Here is a 17707-nt window from a genome sequence, read left to right on the forward strand (position 1 = left end):
AGATTAATTTTATTTGGTGCCCACAGGCTCTTTAAAAAGGAAAAACTCAACAGCAATGTTTATTTGCAGACACCTGGTTACTCTGAGTTTACTTCTTTGGGAGACATTTTCATTGGAACTACTTCCTAACAAACAAATAGTCTATGAGAATTGTCTGTCTGCATGTCCTCTAATAAAAAAAATCTTAAATAAAACCGATGAAAACAAATGATATGAACGATTTATTGAAATGGCTCAGCCGAAGGTGCACAAACAAAACATACTTATTACAAATAATGACACAAATGCAGATGCAACACTACATGTAATAGTAAAACTATATATACACACATATACACAAACACAAAAACAGTCAGAACCCTGAGTCTGCTAAGAGCTTGTTGCATAGCACTTCATATCCACTAGGGGGGGCAATAAGTTAGTTTTCTTTGAGTCACTTCAAGGCTGCATCAAACTCTTTATACAAGCTCAGGTGCAAACAGTCACTCTGTGTCCATGACATGCAGAGACACAATGTTCTCTGTATCTCTTCTTCTGAAACATCACAGCTGTCCTTAGCACTGCGAGAGAGACATTTTAATAACATATTAGCAGAATTCTGTGAAAATCAAGTACATAATGCATCATATTTAATAATAATACCCTTAGTTTCTGGTCAGCTTGACAATGTTGTTGGTGACTGTGAGCTCCGTTGAAGCAAAATCAGTCGATTGTTGCAACACGGATTCATGGGGCATCTGAGAGAGTTTAGGAATAAGAATGAGGTGTAAAAGATGAACAACTATTTATAAAAACGAATTTTACAACAGACAAAGAAGGGGATCAAACACGCTTTTTATCGCTTCAGAAGCTTTGCCAAAATAGTACAGCCATCCTAAAAAAGATTCAAGAAAAGTTTTTCATGCTTTTATTTCAAATACATTACATTATTGCAGTGTCCTTTTTAATGGTCTGTTCCATTTGAAGAAAAGACTAGTAGTGTAGTTTAAGCTCCACGTCATTGCTTCCACGTATCTTTTGACACATTTTAAGGTTCTTGTACTTGTTTTTAAAGTCATTAATGGTTTACACTGGCCTACATTGCAGACTGTCATTTTATAATCCTTCTGCCACTGCTAGGTTTCTAAACACACACAATTAAAATGCAAGACAATAGGCAGCAGTACTTTTATAACTGTGCTTCACAATTATGTAATACCCTACTAAGAGCTATTAGAGATGTGGGCTTTGTGAATATTTTAAAGAACAGCTGAAAACATATTTATTTGTAATTTGGCTTATAATTAATGTCATACTTTTTCTCAATATATTCTTTACGTATTAGGTGTGTGTGAGGACTGACCAGGACTGGGGGGGCCATGAAGTGGTAGTTGAAGGGGTAGTGCAGCAGGTTGAGGCAGGTGGCAGAGTAAAGATCTGCGTAACGCAGCATCTGGCTGGCAAACAGCGTCTGTCTGGAGCCGCTGCGCAGGAGGCTGCCCATCTGACCGTAGGACATGTCCATCCTGTGAGTCAGCACCTGAGAACACCAGCAACATCAGCACAAACACCTGGACAGAGGGTAATAATACATCTGAAACACACATGGCTATCATACCAGTCATCAGGGTTTTGGATTCTGTTGCATACGATCATCCTCAACGTTTTTAGAAGATTTTCCTGGTCTTAAACGTGTGCGCCAACGATGCAGGATTACTTGGCTTTTGACACTACAAAACTAAGGCGAAGAATAATTTGGGTATGATTATTCTGTTGCAGTGTACAAATACCAACACATGTCTCTTTATTTCATATGTTGTTTATGATTATAGATTACTGAAGTTTCCAACCCATAGATTTGGGCTTTTATTAAGACAACATCTTTATATCCGTCATCCAAATAGAGCCTAAATGTGCTTACACATTTCTAAAGCCAGTGTTGCGGTTTTATTTAAACCCTTCAATGTAGGAGCAACTTAATTAACAACATGGTGCATCCATGTCCTTCATCTATCTATAACTACCAGAAAAAACTTGAAGAATTACAAAATGTAGATGTGTTTTAATACGAAGAGCTCACTTTCATTCTGGTCTGAATGGCAATGATGTCAGGACACTCCTGACTGCTGCCGTCCAGATGCCTGCAGACGACCAACACAGGGAAAAAAAGAGTTCAAAATGTTTGTTACATCGGTCCAGGGTTGCGGTCCAATAGTCCAAAAGTCAGCTCCTAACGTCTAACCCTATCGTCTATCCCTTGACCTCTGAGTGAAACGTCACGGGGTTAAGGGATAGTGGATAGGAGAATTCAAAAGGACTTAGGAGAGTACTTTAGATAATCCGAATGCACTTTCACTATCTGACGTGTTTATGATGCGCCAGCGGACGTCATAAATGTGCGTCTGCTGCTGTGGGGAAACTATGGAAACTACAGTTTTCTATACAGCGGACTACAACATGGATGTTTAATAAGAACGAGGGACTACTGTGAACTCATCTAAAGACTCTGCACCGTGCTCTGATGCTGTTGTTTTATGCTTTATGAACGACAGAGAAACATATTCTTCATGACCAAAGTTGGAATTGAAATAAAAAGGAAAGTGAAACTTATGCCCTCTCCGTCCGGTCCACATTAATACAAATGATCCCAATACGTATGATTGTATGAAAATATCTTAAAATAAATACTGTATTTACTATAAACGTTAGTCCTTACCATCTATCTCTGTGTATATCACCATTCAAACATCTTTTAAAAGTTGAACAAACCCCACACAGCTCAGTAAAGACTGAGATGTTGCCTTTATTTGATAATTTCAGTAAAAACTAACGTTCATATTTCTCTTTTTGATTATAATACTGATGAACGTTCAAAACAAAGCACTTTGGCAACTTACCACCTACGTTTTAAAAAGCTTAATAAGCACCGTAACTTTCATGATATCATTTCTCCGTCATAATCGGTTGTTTCCGTGAACGGCCGACTGTTGTGTGACGGTAAATGCTGCGGCCGCAAGGCATTGTGGGGCAGCATTTTCTCCTCTCCTTTCGTAAAGGGAGGTCCAGTGGTTCCTAAGCTAAAGGAGGTTATAAAGGAAGTTTGAAACCTCCTTTCCTATCATAGATAATTGGAACGGCACTTATCATGGCTGCCACTGACGTACTTCCGGGTAATTTCACTCGGTTAGGAAGTTTCCTAAGCTAAATTGACTATTGGACCGCAACCCATGTCTATGAACAATAACATCCTGATGTCATGGCAACAATGTTTCCAAAATGTAGTAAGTGATGTCATGTGTTGCAGCTTAAAACAATAAAACTCAACAAAGTCATGAAGTCTAGTGTAACACTTATTTGTTTTCCTTTAAACACATTATGACTTGTCTGTTCTCTATGTTTTAAAAACAGATGGACATAAACTCACTTGTAGAGCTCAGCTAAGAAGAAGTCGAGACGTTTCAGCTCTTCAAACATACCTGCATAAATAAAAATAAATAATCATCAGTGCTTGGAAACAACCTCAATCCAACCCCAATGTTTCTATTTGTTCTCACTCTGCTTCTTGTCCCAGATGAGCAGCTTGTTGAGCTCCGGTACGACCAGGAACGTCTTCCAGCCCTGACGCTTCTTAGATTTCAGGATGTCACCAAAGATGTGGTCACCAACGTAAAGGATGTCTTTACCTTTGACCTCCAGCAGGTCACTGATGAGGTCTGAAGAGCCTGCAAACAGTAAAGAAAGGGCTTAATAATGAATAATAAACACTACCCCTAATGAACAGCAAAAATGGAACCACTGAATTCATAGCATTTACATATTTAATTACCTTCGTCATCTTTTTGACTTCTACTCTTTGACATTTCTAGAAGGTCATTTCAAAATGTGCACTGTTTGGGTTCACATATACAGATAGAAAATCAAATCAAGATTTATTTATATAGGCAAGGCAAGTTTATTTATATAGCACTTTTCAACGCAAAGGCAATTCAAAGTGCTTTACAAAAAATGAAAGACATTAAGCATTAAAAAAGAAAAGCTAATAAAATAAACATTAAAAGGAAAAATACATGGATAAAAGTTACAGTGCAGTCTACAATATGAATAGTTCAATTAAACATTAAAAGAAAAAGTACATGGATAAAAGTTACAGTGCAGTTTAAGATATGAATAGTTCAATTAAAAGCAGCGACAAAAAGAAAAGTCTTCAACCTGGATTTAAAAGTAGTAAGAGTTGCAGCGGACCTGCAGGTTTCTGGGAGTTTGTTCCAGATATTTGGAGCATAATAACTGAACGCTGCTTCTCCATGTTCAGTTCTGACTCTGGGGACAGAAAGCTGACCAGTCCCTGAAGACCTGAGAGATCTGGATGGTTCATAATTTAGCAGGAGGTCAGTAATGTATTTTGGGCCTAAACCATTCAGTGCTTTATAAACCAGCAGCAGTATTTTGAAATCTATTCTTTGACACACAGGAAGCCAGTGTAAAGACTTCAGAACTGGAGTGATGTGATCCACTTTCTTAGTGTTAGTGAGGACTCGAGCAGCGGCGTTCTGAATCAGCTGCAGCTTTCGAATAGATTTTTTAGTGAGACCTGTGAAGACACCATTGCAGTAGTCGAGTCTACTGAAGATAAAGGCATGGACAAGTTTTTCCAAATCCTGCTGTGACATTAGTCTTTTAATCCTAGATATATTCTTTAGGTGATAGTAGGCTGATTTAGTAACTGTTTTAATGTGACTGTTGAAACTCAGGTCAGAGTCCATGACTACACCTAGATTTCTGGCTTTATCTGTTGGTTTGAACATTGCAGACTGAAGCTCAGCGCTAACTTTTAAACGTTCTGCCTTGGCTCCAAAAACCATTACCTCAGTTTTATCTTTGTTTAATTGTAGAAAGTTCTGACACATCCAGTCATTGATTTGTTCAATGCACTCAGTGTTTGAATTGGAGCATAGTCTCCTGGTGAAATTGTTACGTAAATTTGTGTGTCATCTGCATAGCTATGGTAACTTATTTTGTTGTTCTTCATTATCTGAGCCAGTGGTAGCATGTAGATGTTAAAGAGAAGAGGCCCCAAGATGGAGCCTTGAGGAACCCCACATGTCATATTTGTCAACTCAGATGTGTATTTACCTATAGAAACAAAGTTGTTTCTATCCTTTAAGTAGGATTCAAACCAATTTAGAACTATATATAGCACATTTATAAACGATTTTTGGTCGAGCCAAAGTGCTGTACATATAATAAAAATAGCCTACAGTAGAGACATTTTACAGCAAATACAACAGCACCGATTGTTCAGAATATCAGTATGAGAAAAAATGACACCCTCTATACTTAGACCTATAAAATAGAAATCTCAACCAGCTAACTCACTATGAATAAGGAGTGAGGAGATAACGTTTAAAGCATTGTTTAAACTATTTTACAAAGCTTAACACCACCAATAAATTAAGCAAATAAAAGTACATTAAATTGACTTGAAAAATATAACTAGGTAACAATAAATAAAAGAGTAACATTCCAACAACATAGATGAATAGGACTTTCAAAATAAAACATTCTGTAAAAATCCATTGTTATTTATTACTTCAGTATATTTCATGTAAGAGTTTAAAAAAAAACAATAATGAATCAATAAAAACAAGTAAATGAACGTCACCTCCGGAGTACACTGTTCCATGTTGGAGGTCTCCGGTGTACGTCCCGATCCGAAGCTTTCCTGTGTTCTAGGCATTAAATACAACATATTACCAAAACCTGCTCAGTTCATTGACACTACCATGTAACTCTTTAATATGAAAGATGTTTTTTTATACCGTGTCCACTTGTCTCAGCACTGTCCCCTCTCCAAAGAACAGAGGCTTTTTAGTGTCCACCACGATGAGGTCGAAGTACGAGCGCCATGACTCCTTTTGATTTCCAGACAAAAAATGAAGAGTCATGTTAAATCTACATAATCCACTTAATATCTTCTGAATATTCAAAAAGAAAAGTTAAACCGTATTACCTCAACATTACTGTCAAGCAGGTATTTCATAATTGCCTTGATAAAGAAGGGGAAAAAAGCATTTAATGTCTTCACTCTTATTTCATGTAATTGGACGTTTAGTGTAAAGCAGGGGGTGGGGAACCTCCGGCCCCCGGGCCATATACGGCCCGCGAGACCATTTGGTATGGCCCTCGAGGTAATTTATAAACACTCCTTGAACACAACATGAGCCTCACCCTCCGATTCCACCGGGTCCGTCTGCGTCGGCGCCGCGGTTTTGGTCCGGCCTCCTCCGGTGTCATACCCTACCAGGCGCGTTTCAGAATCATTTCAGAAGCGGAGCGTCTTGCCTGCCGGCTCGCAGTTTTTGTTGATTTGGGCATATTTTCTGGACAGGCTACTTTGTACAGACAAAGTTAATAATAATTGTAATATTCCAGTTATAAACGACATGAATCAAAGATGTGTTGCTGTATTTTAGTGGTAAACATTCATCATCATAATTATTCTATATCATTTACACAGTGCCTGTAAACCGGAGGAGAACGCTGGCATTTCCCTACTTGAAAGACTACAGAGGGACAGGGTCTGCTAAATTAGTTTATTTTGGGGATGGGCCGGATGCTCAGACCGGTCCACAGCCTGCCCGGTGCCACTGCGCGTCGCGTCGAAAAATAGACTTGAATCCTATTTTGAGCGGAGCCCAGCGCCGAGACGCTTCTGGGACGCTTCTGAGCCGTAACGCGGCACGTCTGGTGGAATAGCACCCATTGACTAGAGTGGCCGCGATCTTGGCGAACGCCGTAACGCGCCCTAACGCGACGCAGATGGACCCGGTGGAATCTAGAGGCAACGTGTCATCACGTGGTATATGTCTCGTCTGACAGGGGTGCTGACGGAGAGCACCAGAACGTCGCTCCGGCACTTCCAAAAATTGCAGTAGGCATAAGGAGCCGTACACATGCCGCAGTTTTTGTGTGGCTGTGTCTTTAGTTGAAAGCCCAGTGGCGATCTGTTCATCTGTCATACTGATCATACAGTCAATAACTTTGTTGTTATTAGCATCTGGTTAGCTAGCTATGCCAACGAATATAAGAAGCTTTTTCTACAGCCAGTGAGGTAAAGGCACATCTTTATATGATCATTATAGTTATAAAAAAATAAGAGAATAAAGTAAAGAGGTATAAAATACTATGACAGTAAAATAAAAGTTATTAATAAACAAGAATACAGTTTGAAAGGAGAGTGATTTGTAAAATATCCATAAAGAAAAAGAAAATCTGCTTACAGTTCTGTTTCATATGGGTGTTGAGAGATGTATCCATAGATCTCCTAGTGTTGCTCTCAAAGTGCACCAGATTGATGCTATCAACATTTAAAAAAAAAAAAAATTCTCGTGAGCGCATGCCCCCGGACCCCTCTAGATGAGGTTAGGTCCCCCCTTCACTTAAATCATGTTCACATGGATAGGAAACTAAATACATTTGCACACATCTTGTGTCCATATCTTTCTGTTTTGGTGGTCACGCCACAACCGTGCACGTGCATGCATACGCGAGTCATAGTAAGATATCTGGATCAAGAGGTTGCTTTTTCTTTGCACACATGAAAGAAAGGCCAAATGAATGTGCTGTGATTTTAGTATTTTTAAGCAGAGGTCAATGATTTGTACGGCCCTCGAAGGATGTTGAAAAAATTGAAATGGCCTTTGAGAGGAAAAAGGTTCCCCACCCATGATCTAAAGGCTCACCTTAGTGTAGCTGTAGTCACTGTTGGTGGCGAGGAAGACCTTGGCCGTCACTTTGAGTCGGGTTAAGAGTACAGGGAGATTTGGCTGTAAGGAAACAATAATTTATTATACATTTCAACCTTTAATTTGAATAAATCGGTGCATATTCGTTAAGTTTACCCACATCTTTGATAACATATTTCTCCAGATTCTTGACAGTGCATCCCTTCATGGATCCCTAAACAGCAAATGGATACAGCAAAACATTTAGAGAAAATGGCACACAATTCTACATATTCTATAAGAGATATGTTAATTAAATTCACCGTATCATGAATGAAGTCCATCGCGTCTCGAAGATCCTGCAACATACTTCCGTAGGACATAAACAAGTTGCTGTGCTGGAAACCTTTCTCAAGGCAGAAATAATTGAAACAGCAGAGAAAGAGTTCGACAAAGGATTCACTTCTTAATTTAATCAGAGGAAGAAACGGGAGGAATTATCAACCATATGAAGTAAACACTTACTTTGTGTATCTGGAGCATCTGGTGAAGAAGTCCACAAGGCAGGTGTAGAGGTACGTCTCTGCAGAGTGCATGGAGGGTCAGTTAGTGAACACCGATATCATGTATAAACATACTTCCGTTTAGTAATTTAGTTTAAAAGCAAACAAATAATAATTTAAGGGTTTCGATTAAGCAAAAATACCATATTTCAACCTTTTTACAAGTGCATTTAGTACCTGAGAGGTTGAACAGAGTGTTGAGGATGTAGAAACGGTCCGTGTCGTCTCTTTGGATGAACTTGTTGGGGTAGAATTTTTGAATATCTTCTCTATGGATCACAAAGATAAGAAAGGTCAATGTTACACATGCACTGTCTCGGTGTCTGACCTCACCTGAGCCTGGGTTTACAGGTCAGATTTCACTAATAAAACATCAATTTAACATTTCTGTAATTCTGATAAGATTTTATCTTTACCCATTGAGGAAGGTGAAGCCATGACTGCAGACTAAAATATTCCCGTTGGAGTCCACCTTCAGGAGGTTCCCGTATTTGTTGTCGATCACTAAACCACTGAGGGTTGGGAAAAAAGAAAAGGATGTGTGAACAAAGGTATCAAGACGTGACATTAACAACTTATCTGCTAAATATGTCTAGGGGGGGGATTTGATATTATTTGAAATGTTAAATTAAAAAAAAAATGCATATCCTGTTTCCTCAAGCCCAAGGCGATGTTATGTCGTCATTTTTGCTTGATAGTTCCTCAATTATTAATCAATAATCACAATATTTGCCGATTCTTTTTATGACAATCGACTTATCAATTAATTGACTTAACGTTTCATCTTTGAGTTTTTGCTTATTTTGAACATATTATCATTTTTAATGCAGTAATGCCATTGTAATGTGAATGACCTACACACATTGTAATTATGGACTCAAATAATATATACACACAAGGTATATTCAAGATTCTGACAGTATAATTTGTAAAAATGATTTAAAGAAATTCCTTTGATTAATAATTGCCATTTGGACACATTCCTAGTTTTTTTGTTTAAACCAAGTCAATCCTGTTCCAGAGGCTAAATAAATAAAAAATCCCTTTTTCTTTTCATCTTATGTTTGCATACAATGTCAGATAAAATGATATATTTATTGTTGCATGAATTGATGTAAAACTAACCGAGTGGGGAAGCTGGGGTCGTATGTGTAGCGCAGAACACACACTTTTTTTTCATCACAGGAACTTGAATTTCAGGACTTGTCTACCTTGTGTATCTTGTAGTTTAAGGTCCTGGCCTCTTTTTCCTGCTTCTACAGAGCTGGGTGGTGAGTGAAGATGTTATCATTACCCTCAACTATCTCCACCCTTGTTTTAAATGACTGCAAATTACAAATAAAAGCATCCAGGAATAACTTTTTACAGACTGTTGTGTAACTGTACATGGTTTCCTGTGTCACCCGTTCCCAGATGCTTGTCTTTTATCAGCGACACCCTGACAGTCACAGAGGCTATCTGCAGCACCTTCAGTCTCAACCCTCCCTGAGAGTTCATACATATAGGGTTGCTGTAAATAATTTACCTGGAAGCTGTGTGTTGTTTCTGAGCTATGAGGATGCTACGTGATCAATCCTGCACCTCAAGGCTGATGTGGAGCAAGTGTTACTGACAACCCGATATCACGGCAAGACGTGAACATGTGACGATTTACCATGCTGGGAGACGTGAAGATGTCACGAAATGTCATCCCTTCAAACGTGACAGTTACACGGTATTGTTAACCCATGTTAACCATTGGAGAAATAACCGGAAATGCCAAGCAAATGCTACCCCGACGGTCGGTTGTTATTGTCAATATTAATATAATAATGATTTATTTTGTAATAGTCACACTCGATTACGCCAATTTTCTTGTTGCCCCAGCTGGTCGACACCTCTTTTAGCAGAAACAAAGGCTAAATTAATGTATTAAATCGATGTTAATCCATGCGTGTGGATGTGGAATTAACGGATGTGACGTTGTGCGATTGAGTTGCCAGGCAACAGCTTCGGTTCATGTTAATTTACAAACTCTTCAACTACAACCGTAGTTATATTTAAAAACATGTTGGAAGGCCTCACGAAATACTTTAATGCAAATTAAAATGTAAATGTGAAGGAATGTGTGTATAACAAAATACATCGGTGATAAATGAAACCGGAAACTGACGTAGGCAAGATCCTCAGCTCGATGATTGGATGGTTTAGCCGCAATGCATGCTGGGATTTGGGGTTTATGTGATGTGAAATCTGAAAACGTTTTTTAAAAACAAAATAAAACTTTATTCCGAGTGTGCTTGCTTTTCTCTTTGAAAGTCATCACACAACAGCATTGTAATACACGGTTCGGCTGCATTACATTATACATATCTGCCGTAGTTATCTATTTATAGAGCCCTGCTGAGAAGACTTCTAGACAAACAGGAAGAACTGCCGCCAAAACTGAAAACGTGACGTGGATCATAAATATATAAGCAATTAAACATCTTACATTTCTTTTCACACAATACGTCTCCTTGCAGTATCAACACTAATTCGGCTGACTTTTATATTTGATCCAATTGGTAGATCGGCTGTATTTACACCATAACGGTGCAGAGCTGATAGAAAGGGACACCTGGTGGTTAAAGCACGTTATTGAATTTTATTATTAGATATTAATAGGATCCCTATAAAGTATATTCATTACTCATTATTCTCAACTAATAGTTAATTAAAGACTGTGTTGTCACAACAGACTATATAATGACTAGTTTCCAAACCCCTTTCAAGATTTCAAGATTTTCTAAGCTAAGGTTTATTGACATATTATACACAACGACGGTGTAGTTATGCAATGAATGAAAAACTTGGGTCGCAGGTTCCTCAACAGTGCATTACAAGACATCTATCAATATTGTGTGTATACCTCCACCATTATACTGTCATTCTGCACATTTCTTATACTATCTACATCTTATAAGAGTATAATACATATGTATAATATCAGTTTAATAATAAACAAATAAGTGCTTAAACATAGTTAACATTGCAGGAAAGCAATATATTAGACTTTAAGTACTTTGTCAGGCTTAATAGTATCTGTAGATACAAATGTCACTGTGTGTGCTGTGTGCTCTGCATGTGTGACCATTACAGAGGGTTTCATCCCTCCATATTCTTCTTCTATACCCCCAAAGCTTTTTCTTATTCAAAAGAAGACCTTAACCTAAAGTACTCTTTAATGTTTGAATTAAGCCTTATTAGTTTGTCTGTTTTGCACATCCTCCTATTAATATCTAATAATAATTAATAAAATTCAATAACGTGCTTTAACCACCAGGTGTCCCTTTCTATCAGCTCTGCACCGTTATGGTGTAAATACAGCCTATCTACCAATTGGATCAAATATAAAAGTCAGCCGAATTAGTGTTGATACTGCAAGGAGACGTATTGTGTGAAAAGAAAAGTAAGATGTTGTTTAATTGCTTATATATTTATGATCCACGTCACATTTTCAGTTTTGGCAGCAGTTCTTCCTGCTTGTCTAGAAGTTCTCTCAGTAGGGCACTATACATAGAGAACTACGGCAGATATGTAATACTTAATGCAGCCGAACCATGTATTACAATGCTGTTATGTGATGACTTTCAAAGAGAAAAGCAAGCACACTCGGAATAAAGTTGTATTTATTTTTTTTAAAACGTTTTCAGATTTCACATCACATAAACCCCAAATCCCAGCATGCATTGCGGCTAAACCATCCAATCATCGAGCTGAAGATCTTGCCTACGTCGGTTTCCGGTTTCATTTATCACCGATGTATTTTGTTATACACACGAATTCACATTTACATTTTAATTTGCATTAAAGTATTTCGTGAGGCCTTCCAACATGTTTTTAAATATAACTACGATTGTAGTTGAAGAGTTTGTAAATTAACATGAACCGAAGCTGTTGCCTGGCAACTCAATCGCACAACGTCACGTCCGTTAATTCCACATCCACACCAGATCTACACGCATGGATTAATATTGATTTACTACATTAATGTAGCCTTTGTTTCTGCTAAAAGAGGTGTCGACCAGCTGGGGTAACAAGAAAATTGGCATAATCGAGTGTGACTATTAAAAAATAAATCATTATTATATTAATATTGACAATAACAACCGACCGTCGGGGTAGCATTTGCTTGGCATTTCCGGTTATTTCTCCAATGGTTAACATGGGTTAACAATACCGTGTAACTGTCACGTCTGAAGGGATGACATTTCGTGACATCTTCACGTCTCCCAGCATGGTAAATCGTCACATGTTCACGTCTTGCCGTGATATCGGGTTGGTTACTGACTCAAAAGTGCCTACTTGGACAGCGGTAGCTACTGTACCCAATAGAGTCTGGCTGCAGACCGCATCAAGGAGGCGGATCGTATAGGGGCGGATCCTATAGTGAACGACGGGAGCCGGCTCTCGCCCGCAAACGAGCCGCTTTGTTTTGTTTTTGCGGAGGGATCTAGATCGGCATGAAGGCACATTATGCAATGTGCAATGTGGACATTATCCCGCTTATTACACATGGCCACATTCTCAACAAAGTAACGACATGACTCCCAATAATAATTGAAATGCTTTTATGGATTTAGAAAAATATTTTATTGATTTAAAAAATAGTTTTATGTATTGATTTAAATTGACATGCATCCGCTAAGAAAAGTAGTCCGCTGTTACTGTTTGAACTAACGTAACAACGGCAGGAACTGCTTCTATAGTGTTTTTGAGGAGGAGAAAACATTTCCCAACTTGGGATCAATAAAGTATCTTAACTTAAGATGATCGATGGCTACTGCCATATTTGATAAATGTGCATCTGAACCTTGACAAGTGCATGTTTCAGGCTTATCAATTAACAACAGGAGGGGTCACAGACATAAGACCAGCTGTTAAATAAAGCTCTTCTGACCTTAGCTGTCATGTGGTATTAATGCTGCCCATTATGGACACAAGCAATTTTCACCCATGTATTAATTATATGTTTTAAATTTGATAACACCAATGTGTTTCGTATCCCCTAAACCTCCAGGGATGTATACAGTTTAATACTGGCAACTTCTAATTGTGGGAAATACGAAAACGTCTTTTAAAAAACTACATTTCCCAGTAGAGACGTGCCATAGAACATGTTGCGAAACACACAATAGCCAGCAAGTGTAATTCTGGGGGGGAGGGCCGGGCTGGACCCGTCCAAGTCCAGTTTTGGATAGTCTGGCGTGGTTCCATTCCATTTCAAAGAGCTGTTTGACAGCGTAACCTTGTCGCACTGTTTTGTAAAGCAAGGCGGATGTTGTAGTCCCAAACGATAGCTGGGGATTCTGGGTAGTGTAGTGTCTTCGGAAACTCTGTAGTGTCTAAACTCCGAAAAAACTATTTGTTTCTCCGAATCGAAGGTTAAAAACACAAAAGCATTGTACACAATTTAAACCAATCAATATTGTGTAATTAACAAGGATACACTGATGTTTTTTAGTGGACGAGTAATGGAGATATCACTGTGTAATCATTTGACAGTGTGGGGAATACTTCCGGTTTTATTATGAAAACTTCGAGACCGGAAATACTGTTTTCACCCACGCTAACTTTACATGGAAGTTGCCCCATATACAGTACACGTTCTCCTGGCGAGACCTCAAATCATCTTCGTATATCTATCAAACTGTAGATCCTACACATCCACTGGACGTAGATTATAAAAGTACAATATACACTTCTCGCTAGAAATCTAATAAAAAAGCATTTTAATGGCCAAACTATTCCACAATTTAGGATTTTCCAGAGAGGGTTATTTGTGAATAAACGACCCTCCGGAGCGTTTGCAATCGACAGGAGCATGTCGTTTCTTACACGACCATTAGAGGTGCTACACTTTAAAACGTGACTCTGGGTCGTATTTAGCTGCTGAACAATCGACCTATATGGTCGTTTTTTGTAGGAGGACAGGCTGATAATAAACTGAAGAGCCCTTTGGGAGCCGAAAGAGCCGGCTCTTCTTGGTGAGCCGTGCCAAATGATCCGGCTCACTAAGAAGAGCCGGAATTCCCATCACTAGAATGAATGACTTCTTCTGGGGGATTTATAAAAGCAGCTGGAATCCCTTAAATTGCTATTGGATAAAAAAAGTTAGGAAACGTCCCTATACGATCCGCCCCTATACGATCCGCCTCCTTGCTGCGGTCTGCAGCCAGACCCATCTCACTGTACCTGCTGATTAAATCATATAAGTGATGGGGGGGCAAAGCCTCAGAGGAAAGTGACTTGTGATAGGGTGATTATTAATACGATAATACTTTAATGTCAGTTCAAGTCTGGATATTTGACTTGCATCGCAGCAGCTCCATTTGTAACATCAATATGGACACTATACATACAAAAAAACACAATCACTAGGCCTAATAATAGGTTGGTTACTTGTTAATTAAGCTTTCCAGATCTGAGCAATCAGTCACAGATTTAAAAAAACGTTTCCTTTCCACTTTGTTAGTTTGTTAATAACTAAGTTGATATGAAAAGCATTGGGGCTTAGAGGTACTGTACATACCCGTGTAAGGTATTATATTGATCTAAATCAAATGGACTCACATCTGGTCAAAGTCTCTCTTCAGGCTGGGCTCCTCAGAGGGGATGCTGGGTAGTTTGTCCATGGCGTCCTGTCAACTTTAGACGATGCCTGCTGATGTGCTGTGTGTTCACATGCAACTGCGGTCTGCTACTCAGCACTTTTTGCGGCGAGTCATCAGAACAGCATTGAAATGGTCAAATTTACTCAGATTTTGTAGGCGTGTACATACGTGTTTTTCTCTTTTCCGTAGCTTACGCAGGTTGGCACTGCTCCCTGTAACTTGTTTGCGAGGTAAACGACTGCCTAACGCGCTCATCCGGCTTCTGTCTGTTGAATTTGTCACGCACTCGTCTTGCAAGACATTTCGCTTTTACCATGCAGATTGTGTTATCAGAGGCGCACACATGTGTCGGGGCTGCAGCCTGCATAATACCAAGGAGTTCCCGATGAGTCAGACCCGCTGTGACCCCGCGGTGTTCATCAAAACTACAGTTCAGATGTTTGGAGCATGCATTTGCTATGAGTTTGTTTGAAAGCTGCACTGCACAGATGTATCGTCAGCAACATATACTTAACGTATCGAAACTTCATTTATGTCCCATTGAAAACATCAGCCATATGTGGAGCAGACCACAAATCAAAGATCAGTGTGAACAGTTATCGAAAAATAAAGGTTTCATCATCTCCATGGACAGATATCAATCAATGTAGTCAGGAAAAATTGAGGACTATTTATTTGTGTTATTGCTCATTATCTTATAATTTAAAGGCCACAAAAGTTATTCTTGTTGGATAGTGATAACAACTTTCTATTTTGGGAAGGGAACCTTTTCTGTTAAAGACTATATTCATAAAGCTTTGGAGAAGAGACAGTTTGCTGTTTGCAGTGCAATGTTTTATGTAAAAAGTTAGTATTTTTTACAACTGTCGTTTCACCACTGCAACAGAATATTTGATCCTATACCGTCAGTTCTGGTTGGCTCGGATGTGTTTGCATCAATATAAATGAACTGCCCTTTATACAGTAGGCATACACTGTAATTACTCATATGATTATACATCATAAGAAAAGGGTTACAATAACTAATTCAATGGTGTAAACACCTGTATTTGTGAGTTGTTTAATATATAATAATATGCATTTTGTGATGACAGTAAGTCAAATATCAGCCAGTTGTCATAATAAGTCATGCAGTAAACTTAAGTTGCAGGTGAACACACATTGCTTATACAAAAACACACAATGCAAACACAATTCAATTTGTGCTGACGTTTTTGCAACTGGACAATGGATATTTTATCCGTTTAGCCGGAGGTTAAACATGCAGACCCCACTGATAACCAAGGACAAAGATGAACACAGTCTCACCTGTCAGAGTTCAACATAGGACTTAACCACCCAAAAACAATACGCAAAAGACAAGTAAAAAAATAGAGTAAAGCAACTGTTGTTACTCGTGCTGCATTGTTCATGTGGCTGATTTAATACATTTGACCGTTACGTTTTATAATGGAATTTAATAAACTGTATGACTGTATGTAATTGATACATTTAAAGTCCTCTCAGTGGGATATAACATAACTTATTCAGGCTAAATTATTGGGTGTTGTACTTGATGACCTGGTGATTGTGATCATAATTTGGTGCCCATCAAGTTTTTTGTTGTTGAGTTTTTCCTCCCTAATTTTCCAGATTTGTACGGCATCCTCAGAAACTCTGCTGCAATTTGGAGCCCTGTCAAATGTCTTCATCTCAAGGACTTTCAACTGCACTCACAGCCAAAAAGTGGTTACAAATATTTCAACTTTCACCAAGATATTAATGTGCTTTCCACTAAGAAGGGAGAAGCTTCCCCAGCTCATAACACGCCTATCCAGCTGCTAATGCACTGGTATTCAAATGATTTAACGACTGAGTTGGTATTTCCAATGGAGAACGAGCTGACACTACAGCTGAGGGTCAATAACACACAAGTTAAAGTAAGATGTCATAATTAATTAACACCATCATTGAAATCCTTAATAAATGGTTAAGATCGTATTGGTGAACAGATAATGAACATTACAATGAGGGCCTTGTTACAGTACAGAGACCTGACTTTTAAAATAAAAAAATAAAATATGCATTGGACTACTTGTGATTACAGTGTCTGATTTTGAAGAGAATCACTGCAGGTATGGTGAAGAGGATCTGTGTTGTAGACATTTACATGCATTTACAAGATGCTTTTAAATGTTCCTTTGATGCAGTCAGAGCTTGGTAAAGCTGCATTCTCCCACTATGCTCCCTTTTTATGGAATACGCTGCAAGTAAAACTTTGTCTAGAGGCACTTCCTACTGTAAATGCTTTTAAAGGTATGCTACGATTAGCCCTTCATGAAACATGTAACTGTTTTACCTGATGCTATTGCTGATGTGATTATGCTTCTTGCCACTGCACAAATGGCCTTCTGTATTTATATTTGAATTGTATGTTTTTTTTGTTTAATGCCTTTGTTTTATGTTGAAACTTGTTGTGTGCCGTGTTGGTCAGGACTCCCTGGAAGAAGAGATCTTGTATCGCAATGGGACATTCCTGGATAAATAAAGGATAAATAAAAAATAAAATAAAAAATGAACTGTAATATCAAAGGACACACAGGGGGGAGCTCTAACCACACAGCCACACAAGTGTCCCTGATGACATCTGTGGGAGTAGAGGAACGTTTTTAACTGTCATCCTATACAAATGATAGGCTGCTATGCAAGAGAGCCTTACGTTTGCTGCCTTGTAGCTTCATTGGTTGAACATTAACTATTTTTCCTGTTTCTTAATTTAATCTAAAGACTTCCCCATGAATAGAATAAATCAACATTTTGGGAAATG

The 17707-nt window shown here is 38.5% G+C and overlaps 1 protein-coding gene across 5 annotated transcripts; it reads right to left on the reverse strand.

Annotated features, from left to right (window-relative positions):
* Positions 1-239: 239 nt before the first annotated feature.
* On the reverse strand, positions 240-15145 carry nt5c2l1 (5'-nucleotidase, cytosolic II, like 1). Of its 5 annotated transcripts, XM_034096111.1 has the most exons (16): positions 14861-15145; positions 8683-8778; positions 8444-8535; positions 8229-8286; positions 8027-8072; positions 7885-7938; positions 7722-7805; positions 5990-6025; positions 5799-5891; positions 5642-5708; positions 3534-3701; positions 3404-3455; positions 2060-2120; positions 1343-1519; positions 643-737; positions 240-560 (listed from the first exon to the last, which is right to left on the reverse strand). In XM_034096111.1, the coding sequence occupies exons 1-15, from the start codon at positions 14920-14922 to the stop codon at positions 645-647; spliced, it is 1239 nt and encodes a 412-aa protein (XP_033952002.1). In that variant the 5' UTR covers positions 14923-15145; the 3' UTR covers positions 240-560; positions 643-644. The 5 variants fall into 5 exon arrangements, with proteins under 5 accessions (XP_033952002.1, XP_033952004.1, XP_033952007.1 ...); XM_034096113.1 differs by having other exon boundaries at positions 240-737; XM_034096116.1 differs by lacking the exon at positions 14861-15145 and having other exon boundaries at positions 8027-8109; positions 8683-8772.
* Between the last annotated feature and the right edge of the window lie 2562 nt (positions 15146-17707).

Source organism: Pseudochaenichthys georgianus, chromosome 12 (assembly GCF_902827115.2).
Source record: "Pseudochaenichthys georgianus chromosome 12, fPseGeo1.2, whole genome shotgun sequence".
Taxonomy (NCBI): domain Eukaryota; kingdom Metazoa; phylum Chordata; class Actinopteri; order Perciformes; family Channichthyidae; genus Pseudochaenichthys; species Pseudochaenichthys georgianus.

Bases quoted from the DNA above. Each gene is read 5' to 3' on its own strand.
- nt5c2l1 (XM_034096111.1), bottom strand. From the start codon at position 14,922: ATGGACAAACTACCCAGCATCCCCTCTGAGGAGCCCAGCCTGAAGAGA. The intron at 2,121-3,403 runs GTGAGTTTATGT...GGTCGTCTGCAG, and splicing joins TTCTTAGCTGAGCTCTACAA to GCATCTGGACGGCAGCAGTC. The intron at 738-1,342 runs GTCAGTCCTCAC...AAACTCTCTCAG, and splicing joins TCATGGCCCCCCCAGTCCTG to ATGCCCCATGAATCCGTGTT.